At 41.0% G+C, this 23,754-nt stretch overlaps 1 protein-coding gene across 1 annotated transcript in view; it reads right to left on the reverse strand.

Annotated features, from left to right (window-relative positions):
* Positions 1-23,754, reverse strand: part of LOC150079124 (uncharacterized) — a 243,579-nt gene that overhangs the window by 45,597 nt on the left and 174,228 nt on the right. The window contains exon 7 of the mRNA XM_090383381.1: positions 6,953-7,088. Within this exon, the coding sequence (XP_090239507.1) occupies positions 6,953-7,088 (136 nt within the window). The remainder of the gene's footprint in view (positions 1-6,952; positions 7,089-23,754) is intronic.

Below are 23,754 nucleotides of genomic sequence, written 5' to 3' on the forward strand. Positions count from 1 at the left end.
ATAACATAGATATAAAAGGTATAAAAATAAAAAATATATCAACTTTTTTTTTTTTTTTTTGTAGTTGTTGGCGCATCGGCTTCTGTGGCCATAATGCACCTCCCAAGGTTTTTGCAGTACTTTGATTCAAGCCCGAGGCGAGAATCGAACCCGCGACCTTTGGGTTGTCAGGCAGGCAGGCACTTTAGCCACCTGGCTCGCCCAATCGGCTAAATATATCAACAAAGAAATAACAATACAATTTAAATTTTAAATACGAGTAAAAATGTTTACTGATTTTAAATAGCTAAAAACAGCAGACACACTGTCATTGTCGGATAAAATCTGACTGAGTGTATAAGGCTCAGTGAGATGACTAAAAGCGGTAAAATAAAAATCACGTTTGTGTCTAAAACATGGACACTCAGTTAAAATGTGATGTATACTTAAATAAGTGTCACAGTTCTCACATATAGGACAGTCATCTGCCCTCAGCAGAAATGCATGTGTAAGATGACTGTGTCCTGTGCGGAGGCGAGCTAAAACAACTTCCTCTCTGCGATTCCTGTACAGACTAGACTGCCAATGTCGGATTACAGGCTTTATCTGATAGAGCTTGTTTGTGACTTGCTCATGCCAAGATTGTTGCCACTGGGACAGTAATTTAGCGTGTATTAGCTGCCTGTAGTCTGTATAGGGGACTGACAGGCAATAAGTGTTGTGGGGTTCTGGTGACCTGGCCGCAGAGCATCTGCCAGTTCATTTCCCACGATCCCAATGTGGCTTGGAATCCATCAGAAAGAATGTCAAAAGAACACTCAGACAGATAGTGTAGCGTCCTGAATCCGGGTCACAGGTGGATGTGGATTATACCTCATACCCGATAAAGCCAGCAGTGTACTTAAGTGAGTCAGTGTACACCAGCGTTTCCCAAACTTTCTGAGCCCACGCCTCCCTTGACCTGTAAAATTTTCCCAGCACCTCCCTTGAAGTAAAACATCCATAATTATGCAATTTCTAGTTCTTCGGCAAAACTAGAGTTTCTCCTATTGTGTGTGGTTTTTTTACATTTTGTGATTCTGTAAGAAACTTGGTATGACGCTAGCAATGCATTTGATGGAACAGAAACTATTTTTTTGAAGGTTTGCTTTTGTTTATTAAACTCATGTATATATTTTTTTATTTATATATGTTATGTTATGTTATGAAAATTACATTTCTGTTAAAACTTTTCGCACCTCCTTTTGCACTAGTTCGCGCCTCCCCAGGGAGGCGCGTCTCCCAGTTTCGAAATCGCTGGTGTACACCATACACCTTTGATACCTATGGGTTTTAATGTGGTCCAAGGCTAACTCTATAGCATACAACTCAGCTGTGTATATGCTGCATTCTTGGGGAATCTTTCCAGATATAGAATGACCTGGAAAGGTAGCAGCAGATCCAACAGACAACTCCGACTTTGAGCCATCAGTGAAGACAGGAAAGTCGGAATATTTGGCCCAGTGGGCAGCGTAGAGTTGGTGGTAGACAGAAGATGGAGTTATGGACTTACCCCAATTTTTAAAAGAGAAGTTGCACGATGGTAAGCGAGCATGCCAGGGTGGAGGTGGTTGCCTTGGTGACTGAGCAACATTGTCTACCATGATGTCGAGCTCTCTGAGCAACTCTTGGACATGGAATCCAAAAGCCAGGTTGGCAGTCTGACGAGTGTTATATAGGTTTTCCCATCGTGGCTCGAAAACGGATGTCCGTGTAGGGTTGTCTGGCAGGGATTTTAATTTAAAGGTATATTGTAAAAACAATTGCTTTCGTCAAAATGACAGTGGTGGTTCAGTTGCTTCAAAATATAAACTCTGGACAGGGGATGTTCTAAATGCTCCAGTAGCAATACGGATGGCTTGGTGGTGAACTGGGTCCAGCCATCTAAGTATGCTGTTTCTAGCCGATGCGCATACCTGGGACCCATAGTCTAGTTTAGATCGGACAAGTGCACGATAGAGGCTGAGTAAAGTAAAGAGCGGTCTGCTCCCCATTTATTGGAGGAAATAGAGCATAGGAGATTCAACCCTTTAGCGCACTTTGTCCGCAGTTGATGAATATAAGGTAAAAATGTCAACTTCTTGTCGAAAATGAGCCCCAAGAATTTTGTCTCTGGTGCTACTGGAATGATGTCTTGTCCGAGTTTAAGTTCTGGTTCTGGGTGAAGGTTCCGTTTGCGACAAAAGTATATGCAGACACTCTTCTGTGGCAAGAACCTAAAACCATTAGTCACTGCCCAAGAGTTGATGTGGTCTATGGCATGCTGCAATTGTCTTTCAATGACCCTCATATTGCATGACTGCAAAAAGATGCTAAAGTCATCTACAAAGAGGGCACTGTTTACGGTTGGAGGAAGTTGTTCAGTTATAGAGTTAACTTTGATAGCAAAAAGCGTAACGCTTAAAACTGATCCTTGTGAACTCCCTCTTCTTGGGAGAAGGTGGATCCTAAACGAATTAGAAAGACCGGTCTGCAAGGAAGTTTTTAATAAAGAGGGCAATGTGTCCCCTAAGACCAAAGTTATATATGTCTTTTAAAATTCCATATCTCCAAGCTGTGTCGTACGCTTTTTCCATATCAAAGAAAACCGACACCTGGTGCTAACGTTTCAGGAAAGCATCACGTATAGATGTTTCCAAGCGGATTAAATGGTCAAGTGTTAGCCTGTTCCTTCAGAAGCCACACTGTGTCGTGGAAAGGAGGTCGTTAGCTTCTAAATACCACAAAAGACGAGCATTGACCATTCTTTTCAGGATCTTGCACAAGCCGCTCGTCAGAGCGATAGGACAGTAATTTTTAGGTATTTTTGGATCCTTTCCTGGTTTCGGAAAGGGAAGGAGGGTTGACATATGCCTTGAGTCTGGAAATGTCTCTTCAATATAGATTCTATTATAGAGCAAGAGCAAACGATCCATGGATTCCGATGAAAGGTGTTTAATCATCTCATAATGGATGTTGTCTGGCCCAACAGCACTCACCTTGGATAGTGAGAGTGCTGCTTTCAGCTCCCACTGTGTAAAGGGCTAATTGTATTCCTCGCAATTGTTAGAGGACAGCTTCATGTGATGTTTTTCTGACCTTTGTTTGATCGCGAGGAACTCTGGGGAGGGGGGGGGTATGATGTTTCTGAAGACACTTTAGCGAATGTCTCCCCGAGAGTATTTGCAATTGCAGTTAGAGCTGCAATTGTACATCCATTATGTTCCAGGATCGACGAAGGGTGTGACATGTATTTGCTCTTCATTTTCCGAACTTTGTATCAGATGGCTTTGGGATTGGCAGCCTGTGTAAGGGAAGATGAAAATTTGATTCAAGATTCCTTTTGGCTCTGACGTCTAATGTACCGTGCTTTGGCACGTGCACGTTTGAAGGCTATTTAATTATCTGTGGTGGGGTAATGACAAAATATTCCCCATGCTTTGTTTTGAGCCTTCCTAGCTGCTGTGCATTCTCCATTCCACCATAGTTTTGGAAAACGTGGAAAGCGGGATGATGTCCTTGAAATTGCAACTGCTGCTGCCTGGAGTATACTTTCTGTGATGTGTTTTACTGACTTATTAATTGGCTCCTGGCCAACTATAGTGGTATTGAATGTTGCCAGATGAAAAAAGGCATTCCAGTCAGCGTGATCGACCTTCCAACGTGGTATCCTCGACTGGTGACATTGTCTCCCATTTGAAATGGTGGATAACACGGGGAAGTGATCACTACCATAAAGGTTTCCTTCAACCTCCCATGTACTCAGAGGCAGGAGGGAAGGGGAGCAGATGGAAAGATCAATAGCAGTAAATGTATGGGTAGCCGTGTGGAAAAAGGTGTTAGATCCCACATTTAGAAGGGCTAGATCATTGTTTTCAAGAAATTTCTCGATAATCCGACCTCTTCTACTGATGTCAGAACTACCCCATAGCGGATTATGCCCACTGAAATCCCCTAATAATAGAAAAAGGGGCGGCAGTTGCTTAATGAGATCATCAAGGTCTGCCTGGGCAGTGTTGTTCCCAGGGCAAATAAATGGAGCAAACAGTTAAAAGGAACCCTACTGTAAGACGAACTGCTACAGTCTCTAGATTAGTGGTAAGAAGCACAGCTTGAAAGGAGTTGTGGTTACCCGCAAGGATAGCGACTCCTCCTTGGGCAGGTCCATCCCCAGCTCTGTCTCTGTGAATAACTGAGCAGTTACATAAGTAAGGGTCCTCATTTGCCTTTAAATATGTCTTCTGTAAGCAAAAGCAAGTTGGTTCTTGCTTACTCAGGAGAGCCTTAATGTCATCTCTATTTCTACGAAATCCACGGCAATTCCATTGGAAAAATTTAAATGTACCCATTATTTTGATTTATTGGGTCCGTCTGGCTTCCGAAGGGCTGAGGGCTTCATTTTCTCAGTCCTGGGTTTATCTCTCTTTGGAAAGACTGGACATTGGCCTGTATCCATTTCTTCTTCTTCTTTCGCAAAGAGTTCCAGGACAGACTCGTCCTGTACCTCCTTATCTTCGACATCCATTGTCTCTTGGATTGTAGATGCCTGTACCCCTTTCTTCGGAGTTTCTTTAGCACTCTGTTTTGGAAATGGTGGAGCACTAGGAGGTACGGATATAGCAGTGGCGGCTGACTATGATTTTTGGGTGGGCTTTTGGGAACTTAATAAATAGTGCAAAATGGGGATAAGTGACTCCCTGGTGGAATACTCATATCACTGAGTACCAGTGATACTTTTCCCAGAAGCTTTCTGGGCGTACGAGGGCTTGGCGCTATTTATAGGTTGGATGCGTCTGCTGGCCTCCTGATAGGAGATGTTTAGCTCTGTTTTTAGTTTTTGAATTTCATTCTCATCTTTCCACTGTTGGCATGCTCGAGAGTATGCAGGGTGTTCTCCCTGACAGTTAGTACAACTTGGCTTAGAAGCTAAACATTCCTTGCTCTTGTGGTCTTTAGCACCACAGTGAGCACAGGCAGGGGTGCCACGACAAGCTGTTTGAGAGTGGGCATACTTTTGGCATTTAAAACACCTCAGTGGGTTCGGGATATAAATCATCGGTGGATTCGGGATATAAATCCTCACTGGGCAGTTTAAATAGCCTGCTTTTATGGAACTTGGAAGCCATGGGGTGTTGAACGTTACGATGAGAACTCGGGTAGGGACGAGATTCCCATCCTTCTGCGTCGATATTCTTTTGACAGCCATCACTCCTTGGTCTTTAAGTTCAGAGCAGGTCTCTTCTTCAGAAACATGAATATCCCGCTCTGATATGACACCGCGTGAGAAATTCATGGTTTTATGGGGAGTAACGATGATGGGTAATCCCCCTAACGATGTGGCTTTCATTAGTTGCTGTGCATGTTGCGGCTTGCAGCCTCAACTAAAATGTCTCCAGAATGTAGCCTTTTGACAAATTTTGGGGATCCTGTCAACCCTTCTAATCCTTTCTGGATGAAGAAGAGTGACATTTTCCTGATGTTGTTATTTGGTTTTCAGGAGCATTAGCAACTAAGGCCATATTGCTCTGGGATATGCGGTGGTCATTCCCTGACCTTTCCGCATCCTCCGTATTTGGTGGTGACGGGCTCGAACCCCGGTCTAATCAAGAAGTGTGTGCTACGCACTGCTGCTTCTTCCCGCCTGGCTACGGAGGCGCCTACACATTTTCCTGAGTGCCTGCTCTCCGGTAGAATGGAGAATGAGGAAAAGCGGTGTCACATCCTCAGTTCTGGCTCTTTTTGCAGAGGTGTTTTCTGTGGTTTCATCTCGATTAGGTAGGGGCCTTGTTGAGGCCCCAGAAGAAATAGAATTTAAATTACTCATTTGAGTAAGATAAAAATTTCTGATGCCCTAAGTACCTCACCCACCACGAAGGGATGCCCACTCGTGAACTAGCAGGTACTGCGTACACGAATGGAACGCCAAGTTTGCTTAGGAGCACCATTTCCAATAAGCCTTGATCCCGTCCCAGGACCAAAAGGAGGGAGACTTGTTGTTGACTCTAGAAGTAAGAATCACCCGCCAATTGATCCCAGTCGGGCCAGTCTGGGACCACCCGTCTTGTCGAAGCAGGGGCCAAAGTGGTGTATTAAGGCTGGGCCCCTCAACCACCAGGATCCCCTGTCTGAATTCCACAGGTCGCGGGGCACGGCTGCACATGCCGGATTCCAATTATGTAATCTTAATTTTATGTATGTGCGTTAGATCCCAGTGATGCTAATCTGGAAACCAGCAGCATCACTGGGAGGTCCCCTCACCACGTACAGGTGCCCACGTTGAGGGGATTTTTACCATGTACCTGTAACTGTATTTTTAAAATTAAATATCTCTCTGTAATTTTCATTATAACTTATGCAACTGGTCTTCTAGCCACAAAGGGCCTTTGCAATAAAGATATTCATCCTGTGTGTGTGTGTGTGTGTGTGTGTGCGTCCCCCCCAGCAACTGCCACCCATGATTACAGCTTTTTCATTCAATTATCCATTATCTTTTTCTATTCCTTTGCACTACAAATGCAAAGGAAAAGAAAAGGTTACATACAATTAACATTTCCAGTATTGCATGTTATACCTTTATTTATGCTAACATTGTTTTATCTTTTCTTGTTCTTTCAGTTTTGTGTAGGTTCCACTGGGATTAGCTGATAGAACATTAGCTGGAAAGACTGTATGGGGTTTTGTGTGTTTTTAATGTAACTAAATTTTCTATGAATTCTCATCACATTAAACTGTTTTTTCTTAAATGAAGAGCAACATTTTAAACCTACATAACAACCTTCAGAACTTATGTTATTCAATTACACCACACATGAGAAGAATGACTTACATCACATAGAAACAACAGAAGTTTTATCGTATGAAACTTACCATGGTACTAGTAGAACTCAAATCTTAGGTTGCTGTATTGTTGATTACATGAAACAGCTCAAAATCAGAACATTATAACAATACAAACCTTTCCTTTTCCAAGCATCACATTGACTCCAGGTCTCTCTAATACGTCTGCAAAATTCTGCAGAGGACTTCCATCTATAGACATCACAATCTCTCCAATTTTTGGACGTCTCTGTAAGTATGAGGTTGCAGGTTTCCTAAATTATAATTGTATTCCCCATGTATTAATATGCAATGTAGCCAATCAAAGAAAAGGAGCAAAATATCAAATACTAAAACAAAAGCATAAATGAATAATCCACAAATGAGAATAAATACGTATTGTGCCCAAATAAATAACTTTGTGTGCAGTAATCTCCAGATTTAAGTAACACCTTGCTTTCCTGATGTTGTTGTTGTTGGTACTGAGCTTAATGACACAAGTGCTACTGAGGCCAAATTGTGTTGTTTGGTTTTTAGGAGCATTAGCAACTAAGGCCATATTGCTCCGTGGATATGCAGTGGTCATTCCCTGACCTTTCCGCATCCTCCATATTTGGTGGTTACGGGCTCGAACCCTGGTCTAATCAAGGAGCATGTGCTACGCACTGCTGCTCCTGCCCACCTGGCTACAGAGGCGCCGCCAAATTGTGTCTGTTCATTGTTTATTTATAGTCAACATATAGCTATAGATGTTAAGTTATATGCTTCTGTACAGGGTCAATCAATATATTTTAGGTACATCAAAAGTTCTTCTATGTTTGCTTCATTTCCTATGAAGTGAGATAAATCACAAGAGATGTTCAATGTGGATAAAAATTGGAAAGTCTTAGAGCGGATGGTTGAATGTAAGGTACAATCAACCAGAAAATGAAGGACCATAAGTGCATCAAACAGAATGAACACTGAGGTGGGTTTTCTCCCAAGAGTAAGTAGGAAGAAATGATGAGTGTGTCGAATTCTGAGTTTTACTTGCTAATACCACTTCCACTTTTCAGTTTCGTCAGAAGCTAGAGAGCCACAGCTTTGGATCTTGTTTTATCTAGTAAAGTTTATTGTTGGTGTTACTTTTCTAGATCTGTGACCAGTGATCGTAGCACGCTTTGTGAATGATAGGCTAATAGTCGCTGTAAGGAACCTGCGGATGTTGTGAGAGAGAGCGGCTTGGGGATGTTCAGTGGCAATGTCAGCACTTTCATTTCCTGGAATGCCAGAATAATCAGGGATCTGGCAAAAGCTGATTGATTGATTGGACACAATGCAGGAGATTAACTGGGAATGAATGTATTTCAAGATAGGAGGGGAAGATGAGAAATTCTTCCTTATGGCACAAACAGTACTGAGGGAGTCTGTGTAAATTATGGCAGGTGAGATGGATAGCTCAATAATTCTACTAAGTGCTAACTTTATAGCATATAATTCAGCAGTGAATTATATGCAGGTGCAGGCTGATGGTAGTGAGGCTGTAGTAGTAAATGAAGGAAAAACTGCAGCAGCACCTAACTGGCAGTTTTCGATCAATCAGTATAGATTTTACAGTCATGGGGGTTCAGAGTAGCGTGAACTGAGTGCAACTGCCTGATATTGCAAGGAGGTATGACATTTTTCCCACATTGAAGAAAATGCCCATCATAAGAGGCAGAAATGTAGGTCCAAAGTGGAACAGGAGCAGTTGTGTCCTGAAAAATATCACATAGTTGGAAACAAAGGTATAATGCGAGTAGGAGTAATCTACAGACCAGGTGATTGTGAAGATTATGACAAAAGCCTCTACATGCAAATGGAATGGGCAAGTAAGCATCAATGCCTTATTATGGGTGATTTCAATTTGCCTCTAATTGATTGGAGTAATTGGGAAGGAAACTCGACATGGGGAACAAAATTTTTAAATCAACTAGATGACTGTTATTTGTATCAACATGTCAGGGAAAGTACTAGAGAAAAGAATATCCTAGACCTCATCATCACACATGAATCAGATGACATAACAGGGCTGACAAGTAGAGGAACCAGTAGCAGGAAGTGATCACGGAGTTCTACGGTGGATGATGACGAGAGAGGTAGCAGAAGTAAAAGGCAAAAGAAGGGGTTTTAATTTCAGAAAAGGAAATTACGATGCCTTAAGGTACTACATGGCCTCTATTAACTGGGTAGATATCGCGCAGAGAATGAATACAATTGAACTGTGGTACGCTTTTAAAACATTAATCACAGATGCCTTGAATGCGTATATACCATTAAAAAAATACTCCACGAGAAGGGTTCCAAGTTGGATGAATAGTGAAGTTGCCGCATTACTTGAGCAGAAAAAGGTGGCATGGAAAGGTTACAGAGCAATAAAAAGTACTGAAGCCTATAACAGCTACAAGATGATCTGTAACAGAGCCACAGAAAAGGCAGTTTATGAGAAATCACTAGCAAACAGAGCAAAGAGGGGAGGATAAAGAATTCTTCACATATATAAATGCCAAGAAGAGCAGGACAAACCAGATCGGACCTTTACGTAAGGGAAAGGGGATAGTAATAAATACACCAGCTGCCGCTGCAGATGAACTCAACAGTTATTTTGCATCAATATTTACAAATGAAAAGCCTTTTGTGGCAATGGGAAATTGTGGGAGCGAAGTTAAAAAATATGTAATTCATGATATTGAAATTTCGCAAGATTATTTAATGAAAAAACTTTCGAGCCTACAGACCAGTAAGGCTCCTGGAGTTGATGGAATATACCCTATAATCTTAAGAGAGGCGGCAAGCGAGTGCATTGAACCATTGAGGCTAATTATGCGGGCATCACTAGACTCTGGGGAGATTCCCTTGGATTGGAAAAGTGCCAATGTATCTCCCATACATAAGGGTGGCTCTAAAAGTGAAGTTGGAAATTATCGACCGGTCAGTCTGACTTCAGTAGTAGGGAAAATCATGGAGGCAATGATCAAGGGTGGAATTCAGGATCATTTGGATCGAATTGAAATTCTCAAGGATACTCAGCATGGTTTTGTAAAGAGAAAATCATGTTTAACAAATCTGGTTCGCTATTTCGAAATTTAGGGAATAATTTTGACATTGTTTATTTAGATTTCAGCAAAGCTTTTGACTCAATCCCACATGAGCGGTTGCTTTATAAGCTGGAACAGGTTGGAATCACTGGGAAAATCCTTAGATGGATAGAAGGATGGCTTCAGGGCAGGAGGCAGAGGGTTGTGATAAATGGCTATTCCTCAGATTGGGTTGATGTAAGAAGTGGGGTTCCCCAAGGATCAGTATTAGGACCACTGCTGTTTTTAATTTTCATAAACGAACATTGATGAAGGGATAGAGGGCGTGATGTCTAAATTTGCAGATGATGTTAAAATTGGTAGAGTAGTTAATGATCACTGTCAAGCTAAGCTTCTTCAGAGAGACCTAGATAGACTTCAAGAATGGTCAGAAAAATGGCAGCTGTGCTTTAATCAAACAAAGTGTAAGGTATTACACCTGGAAAACAGTAATCCCAAAATAACTTATTCACTTGGTGGTGGAGTTCAACTAAACCCAGTACTGCAGGAAAGGGACTTGGGTGTTACGATACAGTCAGACATGAAATTCTCTGAGCATTGTAAACAGGTTGCAAGGAAGGCCCATGGTGTCCTATCGATGATCTATTGAACTTTTGCAAGTAGAGATGGGGACGTGATAATCCCATTATATAAGGCTTATGTTAGACCACACTTGGAATACTGTGTTCAAGTATGGAGACCGCACCTAAAGAAAGACATCGAGCTTCTTGAAAGGGTGCAAAGAAGGGTAACTCGCCTGGTGAGATCGGCAAAAGGGAGTCCTTATGAAGAAAGACTTTGAATATGTGGGTTGCAGAGTTTGGAAACTAGACACCTTAGAGGAGATTTGATTGAGGTGTTTAAGGCTCTGAGAGGCATCAGTAAAATGAATGAGGACAAAATTTTCAAGATTATAAATGATGCTAGAACTAGGGGACATAAATTCAAGTTACGGGGGGAAATGTTTAGATTGGACTACAGGAAGTTTTATTTTAGCCAGCGAGTTATAAATTACTGGAATAAGTTGCCTTCATGGGTGGTAGAGGCCGACAGTTTGGGGAAATTCAAAGGTCATCTGGATAGTACTTTCGGGTAAGGGAAGCGCATAGGATGATAGGTTTAATTTCCTTTTTATTTATTTTTTATTTTATTTTTTTATTTTTTTTTATTTATTAATTATTATTATTTAGTTATTTATTTTATTTATTTATTTTTTTTTTTTTTTGTTTTTATCATTGTTTTGTTCGGATTTTTTTTTTTTTTTGGCTGGTGCAGCATAAGCCATAGGCTTTCTTGCACCATGCGGCCGTTACTAATACTAATAATGAGGATAGCTAATCCTCCACGTGCAAGAGATTCTGATCTGCTATCTCGTCTGTACATGATATAATTTGAAAATTTTGCAAGACCTGCGGTGACAGGAATGTTTCCTGCACGCAAACGCCTATGGGATTAAATTGGGTGAGTATAACCTTCAAGGTATCTGAATGGCTGCTAAGTCCTCTACAGTTCCATTGTATGATGTTTTGCATTATTTCAGTTTAGTTGAGGATGATTCAACTGGCCGTTTTTTTGTACGTAGCATTATTTTTGGTCTTTTTTTTGGGAATATGGGGCATCCAGTATCCATTGCGTCATTGGTATGAAGTTCCAGGATAGGTTCCTCATAATTTTGGTATTCATCCACTTCCATACTGTTGGTGGGTACTTCGGTTTTCTTAGTGTCTTTAGCAGATTCACTGGTTTTAGTTTTAGGAGTGCCTTTTCTGGATGTTGATAGAGTTGCTTTAACCCAGTTAACAAGAGAAGTACTGGGTGGAATTGACACGTTTGAACTGTGAACTGCAGCTGACGAATAACTCAGAGTGTGAGATGCATAGGATCGACTAGGCATGGTCAACAATCTGTTTGTGTGCCACAATATGTGACTTTATGTTTGATTTTGTATTTTTTTCCCCAGTTTTCCACATTCCACATGATTTGAAAAGGCAGGGTGGCTTCCTTTGCAGTTGGGGCAAATGGGAGGTGCGGATGAACAATCTGTTTGTGTATGGTCTTTTGATCCACAAATTGGACAGATGGCAACCTTTTTTTTTTTTTAATGAAAACCCCAAACACGAGAGGTATTAGAACCTATAGTACTTAGTACCATGCTTTGGTTGGAGGTTGAGACGATGAAAGAAGATATTTGTTGACATTAGACTTGAACTTCTGTAGACTGTAATTTTCAGGAATTATATAAGAAGGAAGGTTGTTCCAGAAAAAGGAAGTTGAACAAATAAACAAGGAAGATGAAAAGTTGGTTCTGGGAGTTTGAAGTTGAACAGTAAATGGATGTTGATTGGTGGGGGCACGTGTTTGGACTGTTTTGAAAGAGAGAGCAGGAATTATAGAAGCCAATTCAGAAGAACAGTGCCCATGGAAGTATCTGTAGAAAAGGCATGCAGCAGAAACAGACGTCTATGAGACAGAGTGGAGATACTCTGTTAGAGATGAGTCATAAATTAACCTAACTGCCCTCTTCTGAATAGAATCTAGAAGCCTGAGAGAAGTTTTGGTGGCACCGCCCGAGATGTGGGAACAATATTAAATTGTAAGGTGGATTTGCGATTTGTACAGAGTGAACAGCTGTTTGGAAGAAAGGAAATGCCAAGAGCGAAAGAAAAAACCAAGTTTTTTAGATGCAGAGGAAGCAATATTTGTAATGTGCTTGTGCCAAGAGAGAATAGAAGACAGAGTAATCCCCAAAACAGATATATCACCTTGCCTAGAAATCGGAGTGTCACCAAAGATAACCATAGGAGCAGAAGAATCCTTTTTGCAAGACAGGACTGAGTTTAGAAGGATTAAAATCAACTAAGTTGTCTTTGCCCCACTGGAGAATTACCTGGAGATCGGCATTTAAGGAATTGGTAGCGGATATTCCAGAAGTTGAAGCTGATTGAGCAGGGCAAGGTTTCTCAAACTGGAAAGCAATGTGCTATCATCAAAAAAACTTTCTTGAAAAAACTATGGATAGGATTTCCAGTCAATTGAAGGTTATTAATATACAAGACGAAAAGAGAGGGGGGGAAAGAAATGAACCTTGGGGGACACCATCATTAGTGGATAAGTTAGAAGACAGAGAGCCATCTACCATCACCTAAATGAGCGATCAGAGAGAAAACTGGATAACCAATTACAAAAAACAGTTAGCAAACCATAAGATAGAAGCTTGTTTATAAGACCTTTATATCAAACACGATCGACAGTCTTTGAGATGGGATCGGGTATGGGATGTAAGGGCGAATTCTGCAGTTTAAATAGCCAGCTTTTACTGTGGATGGCAATTCTGGTGTGCTAAATGTTAAGATGATGTATCTAGTAGGAATAAGATTTCCATCTTTTTTTTGTCATCATTCATTTGGTACTGATCACTTTTTGACTGCTAAGTTCTTGAAACAGTTCTTCCTCAGAGACTATAAGTAGGTTCCTCTCTGTGATAACACCCTTAGATGAATTGAAGGTGTTGTGGGGAATGACAGATACTGGCAGCCCGCCAAACATCTTTGTTTTTAGCAGCCATTCAGAATGTTTAGAGGAAGCTGTTTCACCATTTTCGGTAATCCAGCGATGGATTCTAAATATCTTTGTATTAGAAATGACAATAACTTGCCCACAGGGCTGGGTGGATAGGATGTGAATTACCAAAAAATTTGGCAAGTCATGGCACTGTTCTTCCCTACAAAGCCTTGTGGATTGGTTCAGGTCATTATCAGGTGATGTCTCTGGCTTTGAGGTTGAAGGCTCTAGAGGTGAATAGTCATTTATATCCATCATTGCTCCTTTTTTCCCTTGAGGATAACTTTTCTCCCAGGTTACCGGCCCCACCATGTGGAGGTAGGAGCGGTGCTGCCTAGTGACCAAGCGGCTGGAGAAGTTAGTTTGTTAGTGAATAGATTTATAAATATACTAAGAAAAGAAAGGCGATTTTCCTTTCCGGTTCTTACTCAAAGTCTGTAAAGTAGAGAACCACTTACAAAGAACTGAGGGTATGAAAGAAACTAGAAATAAAACAGATTATATATACACTATATATCGCTGAGGAAAATTCGCTTGGATACTATTGTTTGTCACTTGGTGCCATGCTTTCCTGAGAAGCAGTTAATAAATAAGGAGTGATTTTTTTTTATATGACAAAACAGTAGGTGTACAAAAAGAATTTTTCTCTGCCTAAACAGTATATGTTTCATCCCAAAATCTAGCATGAGCAAGGCTCCCAAGGCTTTTATTTGAGAGTTTTCACCCTATTTATTTATTTATTTTATGAAAGATCCCCACTGTAGTAATGATGTAATATACCACACAATAAGTATCAAGTAATATAAAAAGGGGATGGGGTAAGCCTTTGTCCTCCCTGACCTTATACTAAAATTACTATATGTACTAAGTAATAATGAATAAATATTTAGATTCATATTTATTACTATTTATGGCCTCGAGAATTTTCACACCCTTGACATCACATATGTTCCCCAAAGCTGATGGCAGTTTAATAGTTATTGCAGTAGAAACATTAATTTTACAAACCACAACTCTACAGTTCCATATACAAATACATATCATTTAAATGCATGAATCCTGAAAGCACTTCATTCTTATTCAATTTACTTGCAAGAGGTGTACCATATACAAAGGGTACTAGGAAAGTTTTGCAATATGACGCAACAATGAATCACAGGAAGCTGCTTGTTGCTGCATGTTGAGACATGTTCATACGTGCATAGTAGCCGCCGCGCCAAGTCGATGGGCTCAGTTATTCATTAGTAGTGAGAGTGTAAAGTGCTTGCGATGGCATCGTAGTCACGAAATGAGATAAGGACAGTTTTGCGGTATAATTTCATGCGTGGTTTAACCATAGACCAGTGCTTAGAAGAAATGACTCTTGCACTAGATGATGATTGTCCACATCGTACAACGATATTCAGGTGGTATAGAGAATTCCAAAGGGGAAATTTCACTCTGGAGGATTCTGAGAGGCCGGGAAGGCCACGAACGTCAGTTACGGTGGAAAACGTTACTGCTGTGAGGAAAATGCTTGACGAAAACAGGCGAGTGACCTACCAACAGATAGAGGATACTTTGGGCCTAAATGCACCAGCAATTCGTTCGATTCTGCAAGATCATTTGCACGTGAAGAAACTTTGTTCTCTCTGGGTGCCGCATCAACTGACTGAAGAGCAGATGATACGACGTGTGACTTGGTGCCGGGAGATGTTAAAAAAGTTTGATAAGGGACAATCTCGGTATGTGAACAACATCGTGACAGGTGACGAGACTTGGCTGTACTATTATGATCTGCCGACCAAGGCTCAAAACAAAGTTTGGGTCTTTGATGATGACGACACACTCGTAATTATCAGAAAATCCCGATCTGTAAAGAAGAAAATGATAGCTGTATTTTTCAAATCGAGTGGAATTGTGGAACGTGTCGTTTTGGACAGGCAGAAGACAGTCACAGCTAAGCGGTATACTGAACAATGCCTGCCTAAAGTCATTGGATCTATGAAGAACCTGCGGCCAAAGTCAAGAATGGACACCTGGTACCTCCATCACGATAATGCTCCAGGTCACCGCGCCAAAGCCTGCACCGAATATTTGACCACGACAGGACTGAAACTTCTCGAGCACCCTCCCTACAGTCCAGACCTTGCTCCCTGCGACTTTGCACTGTTCCCGCATGTGAAAATGAAGCTAAAAGGGAGGCGGTTTTCCAGTGATGAGGACCTTCTACGGGCTTGGGACAACGAGTGTGCTTTACTTCCCAGTGAAACTTGGCAGAACTGGTTTAAAGATTGGTTTCGGAGGATGGAGAGGTGTATTGAATGTAGAGGAAATTACTTTGAAAAAATTAAATAAACAAAGCTGTACTGCAAAACTTTCCTAGTACCCTTTGTATTTGTTTAGGTTAAAAAAAAAAAAAGTTCATAAGTTAAGCTAATCAAATCTGTAGTGTCAAAAATTCGTGTTCGTAAAATCAAGAGATTACTGTACATCAATGAGGGCAAACTTTTTTCAGACTGCATGCCAAAAGCGAGTGAAATAAAAATATAACAATTTTTGTTTTCACAGAATTGGGGGGGGGGGAGAACTAACTAAATGATATATACTTTTTATTGTATACAAAAGTAAGAAAAAGTTTTTCCTGAGAACTTTATTATTTCATAATTTTGCACAATTACAGCTTTCACCTTAGATGTGGTTATAAGTTAAATATTTTCAAACACAAAATATTTTTTTATGGTACTATGTAAATCATTTATGAGTAGCTACATGCCAGATATTTTCATATGCATGTACTAGTTCACCATTGTTGCTCAATACAGTTAAAACAATTTTTACAGGGCAGTCTAAACATAATCATTACCTGATATACTTATTTGTGTGTACCAGTGTTTATCAAATTTATGAAATCAGATAAGAATCTGCAGTCAAAGGAACCACTATGTGGCAGTGATCACAGTATGCTGAAGTGCCCCCAGGAGCTTATATCTGGTGAGTATGGGCTTGGCACACCCAGGGTACTGAGCTGGATATCATCATTCTTCTTTTTCTTTTTCTTGGTGATTCCCTTCTACTCTCTCTCTCTCTCTCTCAGGCGCCTCCGTAGCCAGGTGGGAAGGAGCAACAGTGCGTAGCACACACTTCTTGATTAGACCGGGGTTCGAACCCGTCACCACCAAATACGGAGGATGCGGAAAGGTCAGGGAATGACCACCGCATATTCCGGAGCAATATGGCCTTAGTTGCTAATGCTCCTAAAAACAACAAACAACAACAACAACAACAACAATCTCTCTCTCTCTCTCTCTCTCTCTCTCTCTCTCGAGGTAATTCAGAATTTTTTTTTTTTTTTTTTTTGGCTGGTGCAGCATAAGCCTCGGGCTTCCTTGCACCATATGGCTAATGATAATAATAATAATATAATTATTATTAATAATAATAAAGTGGGATTTACTCAAAGAGGTAAATACCAACAGGGGTAAAGGGAAGGGTTTTTGCTTTCGTAAAGGCGAGTACAATGGTCTGAGACAGTATTTAAATTCTATACAGTGGGACCAACTGATGATGTAACCAACAGCAAATTCTAAGTGAGTAACACTCAAGAGACTCATGGAAGCCACTAGGCTTTACATACCAACTAGGAAATATTTTTCAAGGCCTAAATGGATGTCAGATGAACTAATGAGACATATGGCAAAGAAGAAAAATGCATGGGATACATATAAATTAATGGGTAACATGGAAGCCTATGATAGATATAAGCTGATCTGTAACCAAGTCACAAAGGAGATTAGGCAGGCAAAGGAAAATTATGAGAAATCCTTGGAAAAGGATGCAAAGAAACACAGAAAAGAAAAAAAGAGAAAAAAAAAAGATGCAAAGAAAAACAGAAAAACTCTAGAAGGAAAGAGATGAATCAGATTGGTCCACTGGATATTGATGGTTCAACAGTTAAGGATCCTGCTCAGGTGGCTAACAAACTAAACGAGTATTTTGCATCTACATTCACACATGAGGAATTATTCAGGAAGAGGAATGCCAGAGATGAAGTAAACTCTGGCAGTGAACTAGATGATTTTGTAATAACTGAGAGGAAAGTGGAGGAGAAACTGTTGAGGATAAACATAAAAAAGGCACCTAGGGTGGTTGGGATCTATCCAGTTATATTAAAGGAGGCAGCAAAGGAAGTAAGCAAACCCTTAGCCATAATTACGAAAGCTTCTTTGACTCAGGGGGAGGTGGCATCTAATTTCTTGACACACTCTGCACTTAGCACACACAAAGACATTCTCCTTGGCTAGATCATGTCCTGTTCCAGAGAGTTGATAAAAACATTTCATGTGCACATTTTTTTAGGCTGTCATGCTTTGGATAATTGCCCCACTCTGTTCTCTCCCCAGTCACACCACTTGCTACTTTGTGCCCGTTACTTTGATGCTCTAGTTTGGGGGCATGATATTGAAATTAACAATGAAAATTAATAAGATTAATAAATTTAATTAATTAATTATCAATATTACAGTATATAATAGATTCCTAAATGCAGTCACATTAGATTAGATTATGATTTTATTGGTGCATTAGCATCTCAGGCTATTATGCACCAGGAGATAATTATATTAGTTTAAAAATAGATAGATAAAAAAATTCTGGTAACTTTTGAAAAAAGGTTACCTCGTCCCAAATCATATATTGGTAAAAAGCAATATATGCATTAAAATATATATTTCAGGATTTTATATACATTTATAGAAATTAATATGGTGTAAAAATTTAAAAACAGCAGACACATTGTCATTGTTGGATAAAATCTGACTGAGTGTATACGGCTCAGTTAGATTGTATATTGCTAAAATTTGGACAGTCAATTAAAATGTGCCTAATTGACAAAATTGTGTCACAGGACTCACACGTAGGAGGATCATCAGCCCTCAGCAAATACGAATGTGTAAAATGACTATGTCCTATGCAGGTCCGGGCAAGAACAACTTCCTCCTTACGATTCCTGCGGAAACTAGACTGCCACGGTTCAATTACAGGCTTTATATGATATAATTTGTTCATAGTCTGTCGATTCCACAAATCCTGCCGTTGGGAGTGTATCTTTTGATGTATTATTTGCCTGTAGTCTGTATAGGGTACTGACAGGATTATTATTGGGAATTGCTGATCTGGCTGTGGTATCAGCCAAATCATTTCCCCTAACCCCAATGTGGTTGGGAATCCAGCAGAGGTGGATATCGTATTCAAGTTCATGGAGAGAGTGAATCTTCTGCTGAATACAAGACAGAACTGGATGAGGATTATATCGCACAGTTATTAAAGCCACCTGTGACATGCTGAGAGAGTCGGAATATAAAATGAACCGTTGGTATTGGCATTTCCTAATGTGATCCAAGGCTAACTCTATAGTGTGCAGCTCTGCAGTAAATATGCTGCATTCAGAGAGAATGCTGTTCTGATGTAATGGTGTCTGTAAAGACAGCAGCAGATCCTACATAAGATTCCGACTTTGAGCTGTCTGTGTAAACTGGGGCGAAATCAGAATGTTCAGCTCAGTGTGCTGAATAAAGCTGCAGGTAGACAGATGATGGCATGTCCGACTCTTCCCAATTTTTAAGGGGCACGTCACATGTTGGAATGTGAGTATGTCAGGGAGGAAGGGGTTGCTTTGGTGTTTGGGCAACCTTGTCTACCTTGATTTTAAGTTCTTTGAGTAGCTCTTGGAGACGAATACTAAAAGGACGATTGGCAGTCTTATGGCTGTTGTACAAATTTTCCCATCGTGGCTCAAAAACAAATGACCATATAGGATGGTCTGGCAGGGATTTCAGTTTTAAAGCATACCGTAGAGACCACTGCTTATGTCGAAGCGATAATGGTGGTTTGTTTGCTTCGACGTGTAAGCTATGGACAGGAGATGTTCAATATGCTCCAATAGCAATATGGAGAGCATGATTATGGACAGGATCCATCCATCGAAGTACACTGTCTCTGGCCGAATTGTATACCAAGGACCCGTAATCTAGTCTGGATCGTACAAGTGCATGGTAAATGCATAGTTGGGTGCATTGGTCCGCACCCCAAGATGTAGAGGAGAGAGAGAGTTGAGAATATTCAAGCCTTTTGTGCACTTTGTACAGAGTTGACGGATGTGATCCAGAAAGGTCAGCTTTTTATCAAATATGAGTCACAAGAATTTTGTCTCTGCACTACTGGAACAGCATTTTGTCCAAGTCTTAATTCAGGTTCAGAATGAAAATTACGCTTACGACAAAAGTGTACACAAACGGCGGCAAGAACCTGAATCCATTAGACAGTGCCCAGGAATTTAGGCATCAAACAATGGCTTTTTGCAGTTGTCTTTCAATAACCCTCATGGTGCATGACTGACAAAATATGCTAAAGTCATCAACATAGAGGGCACTGTTTACAGTTGGAGGAAGTTGTTCTGTGATGGAATTTACTTTTATGGCGAAAAGTGTGACACTTAATACTGCTCTTTGTGGTACTCCCTCCTCTTGGCAGAAGGGACAAGATGTTGTTGTTGTTATTTGGTTTTTAGGAGCATTAGCAACTAAGGCCATATTGCTGCATGATACGCGGTGGTCATTCCCTGACCTTTCCGCATCCTCTGTATTTGGTGGTGATGGGCTCGAACCCCAGTCTAATCAAGAAGTGTGTGCTATGCACTGCTGCTCAGAAGGGGCAAGAGAGTGAGGATCCCACATGAACTTGGAAAGATGGATTGGCTAAAAAAGTTTTTAATAAAAATGGGGAGATGCCCTCTAAGACCAAGGCTATGCAAATCTTTTAAGATGCCAAATCTCCAAGTTGTGTGATACACTTTCTGCCTGTCAAAGAATACAGACACCAAACGTTTACATTTTAGGAAAGCATCCCAGATGGATGTTTCCAATCTAATAAGATGGACCAGAGTGGATTGTTTCCTTCGGAAGACGCACTGGATGTTGGAGAGGTCATCTGATTCTGGTATTTAATCAAATATGGTATTTGATTAAATACCATATTAAACGAAAATTAACCATTCTCTCTCTAGGATTTTGCACAGACAGCCAGTCAGAGTAATAGGACGATAATTAGTAGTGATTTTAGGATCCTTTCCTGGCTTAGCAGAGGCAAGAACAATTGCCTTGCGCCAGGAATCCGGAAACTGCCCTTCAATAAAGATTCTGTTATATAGAAGGTGATCCATAGATTTTGGTGAAAGATGCTTAATCATTTCATAATGGATGACATCTGGTCCAACAGCACTTGCCTTGGAAAGAATGAGAGCTCTTTTCAGTTCCTGTATAGTGAATGGCCCGTTGCAGGGATAAAGGCTCTTAGATGTAAAATTAAGTGCCTGTCTGTTTTTCGATTTTATGTTTCAGGACCAGGAACTCTGGGGAATATGAATATGTTGCAGAGATGTTAGAGAATGTTTCTCCAAGAGAATTGGCTGTTGCAGTTGGATCTGTAATAGTGCATCCATTATAATCTAGGACTGTAGAAGCATGGGATGTATATTTTCCCTTCATTTTCCGGATTTTATCCCAGACCAACTTAGTACTAGTGGACTGAGTAATTGAAGTAAAATAGATCCATGATGCCTTTTGACTCTGACAGCGGATGAAGTGTGCTTTGGCTCGTGCGTGTTTAAAAGTTATAAGGTTGGTCATTGTAGGATATCGGAATATCTCCCAGGCTTTGTTTTGAGCCTTTTTTGTGCATTGTGAATTCCATAATTGTTTTGGAAATGGTGGAAACCGGGCAGATGCTTTTGGAACGGCATTTGCAGCTGTTTGGACGATATTTTCTGTGATGTACGTGACTGCATTATTGATGGGCTCCTGTCTGACGGCACTGAGGTCAAAATTTGCCTGATGTTGGAAGGCAGTCCAGTCAGCCTGATCAGTCTTCCACTGTGGTAACCTGAAAGGAAGACACGGTCTCCCACTATGTAATGAGGTTATCACAGGGAAGTGATCACTTCTATATGAGTTGTCCACTTTCCAAATGAGTGAAGGGAGTAGAGAAGGGGAGCAGATAGAGAGATCAATGGTAGAAAATGTACGGGTAGGCACATGGAAGAAGGCGTTTGTTTGACTCGTCCCCTTGCATTGTTGTTAGCACTACTCCACAGGGTGTTATGTCTATTCCCAGAGAAGTAAAAGAGGGGGAGGCAACTGCGTTATAAGATCATCAAGGTCTTCCTGGGAGATGTCAGTCCCAGGTGGCAAATAAACAGAGCAGATGGTTAATAAAAATCCCACTATAAGGCAAATTGCAACAGCCTCTATGTTGGTTGTATGTAGTAAGGGCTGAACTGGGGTTTGGTTGGCCACAAGGATAGCCACTCCTCCACGAGCAGGACCATCCACAATTCTATCCTTACAAAAAATTGTGATGTTATGCATGGTAGGATCATCATTTGCTTTTAGATAAGTCTCTTGCAAGTAAAAGCAAACTGGCTTGTGCTTTTGCAGGAGGGCCTTGATGTCATCAGTATTTTGCCAGAATCCATGACAATTCCATTGTGGGAATTTAGCCATCATGGTGGGCCTTGGTGGGTCCATCAGGCGGCTTCTGAGGTGCTGAGGGCTTACTTTTGTCAATCTTGGATTTATCTTTTTTGGAGAAGTATGGATGCTGTCCTGTGTCCATTTCTTCATCCGCAAAGATTGATTCATCCAGTACCTCCTTGTCCTCTACATCCATTGTTTCTGGTATTACGGGTGGTTCTTCAACCCGTAATACCGATCTTTTTTTGGCTCTTCTTTACCACTTGGTTTTGGTAGTGGTGGAGCACTAGGAGGTACAGATATAGGAGTGGCAGCTGACTGTGTTTTTTTGGTGGGCTTTTGTGAAGTCAATAAATAGCATGCAATCGGAGTGAATGACTCCCTTGGTGGTATAGTTATCTCAGTTTGTGTACTGATAGTGCACTTAGCAGAAACCTTCTGAGCATATGAAGACTTCCCACTATTTATTAGTTGGATGCATTTTCTAGCCTCTGCGTAGGAGATATTCAGTTCTGTTTTTAGATCTCTTTTTCATCCTTCCACTACTGGCATGCTCTGGAGTAGGCAGGGTGCTCTCCTTGGAAATTTACACAGATCAGTTTGGAAGCTGAACATTCCTTGCTCTTGTGGTCTTTCGCACCACATCGAGCACAGGCAGGGTTATCACAACAGGATGTTTGAGTGGCTGTATTTTTGACATTTAAAACACCTCAGTGGGTTTGGAATATAAATCCTCACTGGGCAGTTTAAGTACCCTGTCTTGATGGAACTTGGAGGCCGTGGGGTGTTAAATGTTAGGATGAGAACTCGGGTAGGGATGAGATTCCCATCCTTTTGCATTGATATTCTTTTGATAGCCATCACTCCTTGTTCTTTCAATTCAGAGCAGATCTCTTCTTCAGAGACATGAAGAAGGTCCCACTCTGATATGACACCTCGTGAAGAGTTCAAAGTTTTGTGGGAGGTTACAGTGATAGATATTCCCCCTATCGATGTGGCTTTTAGGATTTTTTCCACCTATTTCATATTTGTAGCTTAGACCAAAAGGTCGCCAGAATGCAGTCATTTTACAGATTTAGGTGATCCTGTCAACCCTTCTAATCCTTTCTGGATAAAAAAGGGTGACATCTTCCCAATTGACTGTGCTCTCCGATGGAATGGAGAATGAGGAAGAGCGGTGTCACTGATACTCAGTTCTGGTATTTTTACAGAGGTGTTTTCTGTGTTATCACCTCGATTAGGTAGACACTTTGTTGGGGCCACAAAAGAAATAGAATTTAAATTACTCATATGAGTAAGATAAAAATTTCCGATGCCCTAAGTAACTCACCCACCACAGAGCCCACTTGTGAACTAGCAGGTACTATGTACACGAATGGAAAGCCAAGTTCGCTTAGGAGCACCATACCCACGTTTCCAAAAAGCCTTGATCTCATCCCAGGACCAAAGGGAGGGAGACTTATTGGAACGTAGTTGGCCCTAGCAGTAAGAACCACCTGCTGATTGATCCCAGTCGGACTGGTCCGGTACCACCTGTCTTGTCAAAGCAGGGACCAAAGTGGTGGCTGGGCCCTCAACCACCAGGATCCCCCTTTTCAAGTTTCCACGGTTTGCTGCACACGCTAGATTCCAATGATGTAATCCTTTTTTTTTATGAAAACCCCAAACACGAAAGGTATCAAAACCTATAATACTTAGTACCGTGCATGGGTTGAAGGAGAAGTATTGGGGGAGGGAGATGCCGGAAACGTTGCTCTAGAGACTAAACATGGGTTTCA

This window comes from Mastigoproctus giganteus, chromosome 10 (assembly GCF_048544385.1).
Source record: "Mastigoproctus giganteus isolate SK-2022 chromosome 10, ASM4854438v1, whole genome shotgun sequence".
Taxonomy (NCBI): Eukaryota; Metazoa; Arthropoda; class Arachnida; order Uropygi; family Thelyphonidae; genus Mastigoproctus; species Mastigoproctus giganteus.